At 37.3% G+C, this 10370-nt stretch overlaps 1 protein-coding gene across 10 annotated transcripts in view; it reads right to left on the reverse strand.

Moving 5' to 3' along the window:
- The window catches only part of Shal (potassium voltage-gated channel protein Shal), a 120428-nt gene extending 114973 nt beyond the window's left edge, over nucleotides 1–5455 (reverse strand). For 6 of the 10 annotated variants that reach the window (XM_011068761.2, XM_087405769.1, XM_011068759.2 and 3 more), the window contains exon 1: nucleotides 1161–5454. In XM_011068761.2, coding sequence (XP_011067063.1) covers nucleotides 1161–2275 — 1115 coding nt within the window. In that variant the 5' untranslated portion in view covers nucleotides 2276–5454. Of the gene's footprint in view, nucleotides 1–1160 lie in introns of all 10 variants that reach the window. The other 4 variants (XM_087405770.1, XM_087405767.1, XM_087405766.1 and 1 more) reach the window with 1 other exon arrangement.
- Nucleotides 5456–10370: the final 4915 nt, after the last annotated feature.

Below are 10370 nucleotides of genomic sequence, written 5' to 3' on the forward strand. Positions count from 1 at the left end.
TCGAAATAATTTAAAGTGCAAAACATTAAACGTTCGTGAAACTATGTTCCGTACAAAAATGCTACATATGGGCAAGGAACCGTGACGATCTCGTTAAAAAGTTATAACGACGCTAAAGTTGGTCACCAGATTGTGTCAAATACTCAAACTCTCTTGTACTTCAACGGACAATTCACTTCCATTATATAGAGTACATAACTCGACGCATTGTAAGTGCACTATTATACTCTGTTTTCAAATTGAGTTACATGAGTTGTAAATGCAAAATTTGTAAAAATCTCCTTAATTGTATATTTAATATACAAGGGAGATTTTTACAAATTTCGCATTTACAATTCATATAACTCAATATGCTTAAATGCTCCTTAACTGTATATTTAAATTTGTAAAAATCAATTTATCAAGCTTTTTGAACATGAAGAATTCACATAAATTTAGTATCTAATAAATATTTATACGCATATTACTTTTTCGCTTTTTCGCTTTTTAACAATCTTTCAAAATAAAAATACGTTCTATTTTCAAAGATAATATAAGTCTGTCAATTAAAATTATATACATATAGATAAACATACTAAGACAATGACAAAAATTGACACATATGTAGAAGAGGAAATATATTAAGAACGTTGCAAAATATATTTTTACCACAGCGGATAAATTATAATATAATTTGTTCCTAAAAGAAAATGATTGGTTCCTGCTTTTGATTCTTGAATTTAAATGTGTATAAATCAATCATATTGAAAAATTTTATAACAGTTGCAAAGCTATTTTCTCTGCTGAACGCAGCCATTAATTTGTAGTTATGTATATGTATATACATTCCTCCAGGGAAGATCCGTATATCCGTATATCCTTTAAACATTCTAAGGACATCTCCAAAATGTATCTCGGATAAATGTATAGTATAACTATATATATAACTATTATATATGTATGGTATAACTATAATTTGCCTTAATTTAAGTAACAATAAATAAGTAATTACAAAAATGATATGTAAGTAACATAAACGTGCAAGATTTAATATATAACAACGTATTGTAATTTTTGCAACTGACGTATGAAAGAGAGGGAGAGAGAGAGAAACAGATTTCACACATTACAATATGTTGTATATATCAAATTTATAATAATGAATAAAATATTGTATTTACCCCAGCGTAGTCATCGTTACGATGGTGTACCAGAAGGCGGAAGGTATCGAGGTAAAGTTGGTACCGTCGACGTTCTTTTCCGCGTAGAACATGACGGTAGCGAAGATAATGATGGCCATCGCGAGCGAGAACACGAGAAAACCCAACTCGGAAGCGCAGGACTTTAGAGTGTAACCCAGAATACGTAATCCCTGCGAGTGGCGTGAAAATTTGAAGATACGGAACACGCGAAACACGCGTAGCGTCACGAACGCGCCCGACACGTCATCATTGTCGGTGATTCCGAGTCCGATGTAATACGGCAGTATCGCGACCACATCAATTATCGACATCACGGAGCGCGCGAATTTGCATCGGCTGGGTGCGGCGAACAGCCTGAGCAGGTATTCGGCGGTGAAAATCATTACGCACGCTGTGTCCAGGCAGAAGAATACGATCTTGTAACGCTCGCCGCATGAAAGAGTACCGGCACGGCCCGGACGATTGCCACACGGCACAGTCTCCACCACGTTCGCAAGTACGCTCACGGCGATAAAGAATCCGGTGACATAGTAGAATACCAATGCGGCAGTAGAAATGTGCGGATTCTGGAAGGCCCGCCACATCTTCTGCCGAATGTCGAGCAGCTGCTGGAGGTTTTGGTCACCATTCTCACTTAACTTATCGTCCATCAGCCGTTCGGCGTTCTCGCGTTTGCGATCCCTATAGTCCTCGTAACAACAATCGCCAATCACATCCGGCAAGATACCAAAGAATGCAAGTTCCTCATCGTAGCTCGTCAGGCACTCATGCTTCGGATAATGTAGTTTGCCGGTTCTATAATAATTGAGAATGTGCCGGAAGATGTCTGGATCCCGGTCGAAAAAGTACTCCTTGCTCTCCTCGTCGTAGAAGAATTCACGCTCGTTCGAACCGAGTAGCGTGTCCGGATATTTCTCCAGGGTGTTGCGCCACGTCTCGAAGCGACGGCCGCTCACGTTGATCAGCAGCTTCTCGTCGTCAGCCTTGCGCCGGTCTTTCGGGATCGGCGGCGGTGGCAGTGGGTGTGTGGCGATCGGTACCCAACCGATCGCCGCCGCACGGGCGAATGGCAGCCACGCTGCCACCGAGGCCATACTTGAAGGTGGAATCTTCCTTCAGGGTAGCGGGAGAGCCAGCGTTGACCGTACCCGAAGCGTCGGCAACTCTACTCTTGACACGTCAAATCGATTCCCTGTACAAATCTTGACGATCCAGATCTATATATGTAACAAGTCCAACATCGATGATCCGACCCGTATCAATCACTTACGGTAGATACTTGCTTTGACGATGAATAAGATCCTTGAATCATGTAAAGCGTTTTTTTCTTTTTGCCAATTCGAACATTTACAAACTGAAATTTGTGGCACTGCTTGTCACTCAAACATTCGTAGCCATCTCGACGATTACTTCAGTTATCTTTCTTGCAATGAACTTGAAATGATCTTTTTATATTTGCGATTAGCAACTCTTAAAAGATTTTTTTTTACAAAGAGATCCAATAAATCTTTTAAACTTAAAGACTTTTTTCTCCTCTAATTTGTGTTTCCTCCACACAGCGCGGAATACGCTGCTTCTTGCCACGGATCTTCTTAAATCAGTTCGAACTGACATTTGTTTGATTCATGCTTCTTCAAACTCGTCGCACGATCGAATAGTAACGACTACTGACCTAGATTTCTTTCAAAGAACGATCACATTGCTAATTTCTAGATTTAATTCAAGTTCTCGGCTTCTAACGTTCCTTTAATCAGATCTTAGTTTTTAAATCCAAGATCTACTCATTATCCTCTTCCTTACTATCCTTTCTATTTCCTTCTACTTCCATCTACTTATTTCATTTATTTATCTACGAATTTATTTATTTTTCTACTCGTCTCACACAGCTGTGTATATTTAATCTTCTCAACAATCTTTCCTCTTGCGGGAAAACAAATTTGGTTTATGCAAAGATCTTTTATCGTCGCTCTTGTTCTTCAAAATGCAAATATCGAAACAGATTCTTGTCGAGTCTCAATGTCTCGCTGCATTCGTTATAAAATCGCATCGGAGAGATGTAACTAACTAGCCAAATAACATTTGCCCCTCCAACATCGCGACGACGACGACGATGACGACGACGACGACGACGACGACGACGACGACGACGACGACGACGACGACGACGACGACGACGACGACGACAACGACGACGACGACGACGACGACGACGATGATGATGACGTCGGCGTCGACGGCCTAAGCTCGAGAACGATCCTAAAAATCGTCATTTCACGCTTAGCATTCCTCAAGGTTCTCTCTTTCTCTAGCTCGATCTCTTTAAAAAAGTGTTGAGCTTAACGAAGTGATGACCGGCACGCAGCAGAGCATGATCCGAACGAAGATGCGCGCCGGGCCAACCAACCGCGTTCTGGCAACGTGCCTTCCACCATCATCGATAGTCACGCGATAGCTCTTCGTGGTACTCTTCAGAGTATCGCGCCGGAGATCTTCCACCTGTTTCGGCTCGGTTGGCCGCCGCAAAAGCCTGAGCTTGAATCTCCGCCAGCAAGCAGGACACTACATTCTCTAGTTTTCGAGCTCTCCGTTGAGTCTATACACAGATACGAGTGCACTCCTCGAAGAGACGGCTATCAATGACATTGCTCGTCGATAAAACAATACGTGTTTCTATCGAACCGGATCCAATTCTCACTAATAGTTCACATAACGAGTAACGAAACGTTATTTTTTAATGATAACGAGAAAAAGTATTTTAAAGACTAAAAATGATCACAATTACGAAAATAAGTCTAGAAATTTATGCGAGAGAACATTAGAGACTCTATAAAATTTCTCTTGTACACTTCGTAGGTAAAGATAGAGCTTTTCATAGAATGTTATAAGATATCAAGTATCGAGATATAAAGCTTTCTTCAAAGTGCCATCTTGTAAATGCCAATTGGCTAAGGACGAGAAGAATTTCGTTTCTTGCTTCTGTCTTCAAGCCTTCACTATTATTCGAGCACAATCGTAAACTCGGTCACATCCGTAACGTCGAGATTCAGGTAGATGAAGCTCCGCCGAAGCCGATTATAAAATAGAGGAGAAAACGCTTACGAGTAAACATCAAACGGTCAACGAAAGAAGAGCGTCCGTAGCTTTCCGGCGTACTTTTTAAAAGCTCTGCCGTGCTTCGCGTCAGAACAAAAACAGATGTTTGTCACTCGCTCGAGGAGCAAATACCGAGCGAGTTTTGTTCATTGAACACTTCGACCAGCACACACGCGATCTTTCTTCAATTGAGTACGCTCCGCATTTCGCGCAGCGTCTATCTTCGTATGGTCCCGGACTCTTTCCGCGTTGAGCTCTTCTAGCAAGCTCTTCTTGCCGCGGAGCACAAAATACGAAACTATCTTATCGACACGCGCAACTGCTTACGCAAGCATCGTGCGTTTTTCTCCCGCGACGCATCCGGACTATCAAAGCTCAATCCGTTCCTTGCGACGCGCCGACCCGCTAACCCGGAAATTCCGGAAGCTCGCCAGTCGGTCGAAAACCTCCACGATGGAGTTCTTCCCGAGTAGGTAGCGCGTCTCCGCAAGCTCCGGCACTGAAAGCTCCCACGTCGATCTTCCCCCTCAGGCGTCCACCAGGACTATTCTCCGCAAGCTTGCGCGCACTATGTTCGGCTCAGAGAAACTCGATTCTCTCTCTCTCTCTCTCCCTCTCTCTTTTTCCCTCGCTCTCTTTCTCTCTCTTTTTCTCTCTCGCTATGTACCCGATGCCACTTTATACGCGAGTAGTGCTCTCTCATCCGAGCTTTTCCACCGCTGCTCCTCCCGCTGCGAGATGCTTCGTGTCGCGCGCGCGAACAGTGCGTACGCACGCGTGGCTGCGTATATGCGTGTATGCACCGACGACTTCCGTGCGTATACGTAACGGCTGTATCGTGTGGGTGTACGAGTACGTCACGCGTACATGTGTATGTATTGTGTGAGCGCATGTAATATGCCTTTACGCACGCGATACCGACGCGACGCGTCGCGTCGCCAGCACCACGATCGGAGCACCAGCTCGATGAATTGGCCGCTCGCGACTACCGGAGCTTGGCCCGTGGCCCCGAGCTCGTGTGGTTCGTAGTAGTGGTACGGTGGTGGCAGTCGGCAGCCCGGCACCTCCAGAGAAGCGTGGCTCTCGTCGCCTCGCCAGAGAGAGCGGAGCGGCCGCGTCGCAGCAACGCCGTGCGAACGCGGAGCGGTCACCTAGCCAAGGTCTAAATTGATTTTTACGACGGCGGCGGCGGTGGTGGCGGCGACGGCGGTGGCGGCGGCGGCGGCGGCGGCGGCGGCGGTGGTGGTAGCGGCGGTGGTGGTAGCGGCGGCGGCGGCGGCGGCGGTGGTGGCGACGTGCGTCGGCATCCCGACGCGGCGAACGTTTCCCGTTGCCCGGGCAACCCTTCGACGATCATGACGTCACAGTTCCCACTCCTACCCCTTTTGCGTCCACCACCACCATTCGCCTCTATTCTTCAACACCCGATCCGCTACCCCCGTATTTCCACTTTAGCCTACTTGCGCTTCGAGAAACGCTGGTTTTCAGCTTCACTCGCTCGCTCCACACTTTGCACAGTTTTTTTAATGAGAAGAGAAAAAAAGAGATAAAGAAAGAGAGAGAGAGAGAGAGAGAGGAAAGAAGGCAGAAGTTATCCGGACCATCGTGTGTGTGTCTACTTCACACCTTTCATACAAATCCTCGTACTTATCGTTTATATTATCGTTTATGCGAACTCTCCTATTTATTGTTGTGTTTCGTCGTATTTTTTGTATTCATTCATTCATTAAATGTTCTTTGTTCTCGTTATGATTTTTCACATAGATTTACTCTAATGGAGTATTTTTAAACATTTATCTATATATCCCTCAAAACTTCCCAGATAACACCTATTGATTCATATATACGTTTTATATACGTTTTCTAAACGCATCTAATTTTCTACAAACGTTTTAAGAAACGTGTATAAAACCAACATGTGCTACTGGGGTTCTTTCAACTTGAATAATCAATCCCTCAGCACAAATCATCTTTCCCATTTAACTCTGTTTATCTATATTAATGTCAAGACAATCCTACTTTACCAGTTAACTCTTATTCTTTCGAGTAATCTGTCATTTTCCACAGTAATCGAATTTGTTCTATGCCTGCTTATAGTAGATTAAGTCTATTTCTCGATTATAGTTAACCTTGACTCTCTTAATTACATTGTCGTTACAATCTACCTATAAAAAGAGAAGCAGTTATCCAATTTCGTTCAAAAATTAAGGATGTTCAACAAACAGTTGTTCAGAAATTAAGGATGTTTTGGTTATATATTATTAACAGCTAAAAATACATTATTAACCAACAAATCAGCTAAAAATCAAGATACTATCAGCTAATATCAACTAAAAAATTTTTGTCATAAAGACGTTCTGAAACTAGCTAAAAAAAATAAACAACAAATAATTTATAATGGTTTTGTATAACGAAACAATCATATTTTGCTGCAGTAAATAACTTTTAAACGAGTAAATGGGTCCAAATGATTCTTTGCACGAATATTGATCAGAGTTTTATTACTATATAAAAAATTTTGATTTAATTCATAATGCTATGATCTTATTAAATAAGTAGTACAAAACGTGATTTTACATAAAAATCGGGATAAACAAAAAAATTAAATAATTTTTAATAAGAGAATTGTGCTTTGAGATGACACATACATCCGTAAACTCAGTCATTATTTTAACTGTCCAATTTAATACGCGCATGAATGAAATTGATGAATAAAATAAAAGCAACAGCTATTGTTTATTCTGACACGACACATGTTACTAGTAATTTATTTAGTAAATTTTATCCTATTATCTTCTCCTCCTTTCTCATCTTTTGTTTCTCCTCGCTTCGAACAATGTATATTTACTTCTCTCGCTCCTTACTCTATTCGCGCATTCACAAACAAATCCCCACTGAATCCCAAATTCATTCTCTTCAGAATACTTTTCGTTCAATTTTTGCATATTTTTATCGTTTCGCCTATACTACCAATATCAATTCATAGCTGCATTCTTTTCTCTTATATTTTCACTTTGGACTATAATTTCGGATCGTTTGTTCCTCCCTAATGGTCTTCCGTTCCTACCTATTCTTTTTTTTATTTCTTTTTCAATCACTGATTTTTTATCTTTATTTTTCTGCCATATTGCTTTCGCTCTCTTTCTCTAGCCTCGCATTCCTCATCTTCTCAACATATATCGTTTTAATTACAATTTACATTTTTTTATTTAAATTTCTCTTGCTCAAAAAAATTTCATATGACATTTATTTAGTTAACGTAATAGTTTCTCTCGATTTTGTACATATTTACCGTCGCTTTTCATTTATATTTGCGCACGTCACTAATTTCCCGTTCATTACTATCGTAATATCCTTTCACACATTTTTTTCATCTGATAAACGCGCCGACTAAAAAAAAGTCTTTTTCATCCTTCTTTTCCTCTCAACCATTTTTCGGTTCTCTTCCGAATTTATTATCACAGACATCGCACGTTTTCCTTGTATATTCGTTGCATGTACGTTATTTTTCAACTTTCTAGTAGTGAGGCAGATATTTCGTTTAAGCTTCCATTCATTCGTCTTCAACAAAACAACGCGCAGGTGGATTTCACGATGAATTTTTTCTTCATTGAGATTGAATGTATAACAAGCTTTTATTGTCATTATTAGCGCAACTCATTGTAATTTTAAAAAATACATGATTTTATAGGTATATCAGTTTAAAATTAAAATTACAACTCATCATATAACAAATTATATCTGTATAAATAATTACAAAAATAAGTATACATAAGTACAGGTACATCGCTTGTAGGCAGGTAGAGTGGACGCAACAATTAACGAGATATTAATTTCTAACGATTGCCGAATAAGCGGATAAAATCAACATTATAAAATAAGACAACTTTAAGTCATCTCTCTCTTTCAGAGTTTTTTATAAAATCTTAAAAATGTTTCTTAAAGAACTCTTAAAGATATCTTAAAAAGGATCGCGAAAATTGCAAAGTGCTAAAGAACTTTTCAACTCAGTTTAGCTCGTTCTGCTCACAAGTCGTTTGTCAAGAAATGTGATAATTGTATGTATATATATATATATATATATATATTTATATTATTTCTACAAGAGAGAGATGTCCCACATTTCTTGATATACGACTTGTATACTATACTTATATATATAATAATATAAATATATATATATATATAATTATTATAAATTATATATATATATATATATAATTTATAATAATTATATATATTTCGAGTTGTTTGTCCCCCTCTTCTTGGTTTTCTGTTTTCACCTATTTCTTAACTTATGTATCTTCTTTTTCTAGATTAGATTTTTACGCTTTCAATTAAACAAATTTTATATAACATTTTAATTTAAATTAGGACCAGTATACATTTTTATCAACACTTCTTTAAGAAATATAAATGTAATCATTAGCAAATTAAATTGAAATTATTATAAATTATATATATATATATATATATATATATATATATATATTATATGGTCCTAATTTAAATTAAAATGTTATATAAAATTTGTTTAATTGAAAGCTTAAAATAATCTAATCTATCTAGAAAAAGAAGACACATAAGTTAAGAAATAAATGAAAACAGAAAACCAAGAAGAGAGGGGAACAAACAACTCGAAATTATAGTCCAAAGTGAAAATATAAAAGAAAGAGGAACAGCTATAATACTGATAGTGTAGACGAAAAATAAAAATATGCGCAAATTGAATGAAAGAAACTCTGAAAAGAGTGAAGTTGGGCTCGGTGGATTTGCACGTGAACGCGCAAATATAGAAGTGGCAAAAGGAATAAATAGACAGTATTATTCTCGCGAGGAGAAACGGAAGATAAGAGAGAAGGTAGTAAAAAGAAACTGAGGAAAAATATAAGGATAAGTATATGCCATCAGATAAATTCTCGACTTTAATGAACGTACGAAAGAGTGCAATTTGAAAATGAGAGTTACCCTCCGGCAAAGCCATTAACTTTTCTAAGACGTTACTTTTGAAACGTTGACAAACAATCGTGATAATAACTTTAACATGGACACATAACATTTCAAAAATAGTTAATTAAAGTAATAGTAAATTAAACAACAAATTAAAGAAATTAACGTACTATTCGAAAGAGGTTCTACTTAAAAATAATTTAATTGTCATTTCAAAATATCACTTTTCTACAATAAACTACTGAAAAGAATACTAATATAAAAAAATAATATAAAAAAATAATAAAAACAAAAAACAATGTTTAAATAATTCATTATCATTTTGAATTTATGTTAAATGTAATTTTTATTTGAAATAAATTTATTATCAAGTTACACAATGAAAAATGTAATAAAATATTCTTATTTTTTTAAGTTTTAATTTAATATATAATTTTATATTAACTATATTTTTAATTCTTAAAAATGAAAATATCACTATTTATTTCAATACCAATTATCTCCGTTTTTTCTACTTTTTCTTAATTTAGTTCAAAATTCATCTTTATATAACTTTTATTCCAAATTCGACATTATCTTAAAAGCAAGAATTTATCATTGTCAAGAAAATTTTGAAAAATTGTTGATAAAAAGATAGAAAATTATACGTGAATAAGCTGTAAGTTTAAACAAAGTGACAGAAGTAATGATGTGTCACAATATAGTTTTCTTTTGACAAATCTTGCAAATATAACTTCGATCTTAGATTCACAATTATGATGTAGCCACATTTTCTGGAATATATTCCGTAAATAAAACTCTATATTTCATTCGCGTTTTTCTCTCTTTTTTCTTGTTTCACGAGGAACTTTCCAATTAATGTCGCGTTTCTGTTCGTAATCGGCAAGGTTTTTTTTATTATCGACAATTTTTTGCGATCGTTATTGTGAAGAAAAAAGACATAAAAAGCTTGCAGCATTATGCCGATATTATTGCACTGTGAATTAAAATAGTTGTGCTCTATATCGAGCATGACGTTGGTAATAAAATGCACGGATTGCATTGTATAAAATTAATGAAAATTTTATATATATATGTACGATTTAATATTTTTTAAATTACATAATATATTAAATTACAAAACTTTCATTTTTCGTTAGTCTACAT

Source organism: Acromyrmex echinatior, chromosome 4 (genome assembly GCF_024713525.1).
Source record: "Acromyrmex echinatior isolate Ae372 chromosome 4, ASM2471352v2, whole genome shotgun sequence".
In the NCBI taxonomy this organism is placed as follows: Eukaryota; Metazoa; Arthropoda; class Insecta; order Hymenoptera; family Formicidae; genus Acromyrmex; species Acromyrmex echinatior.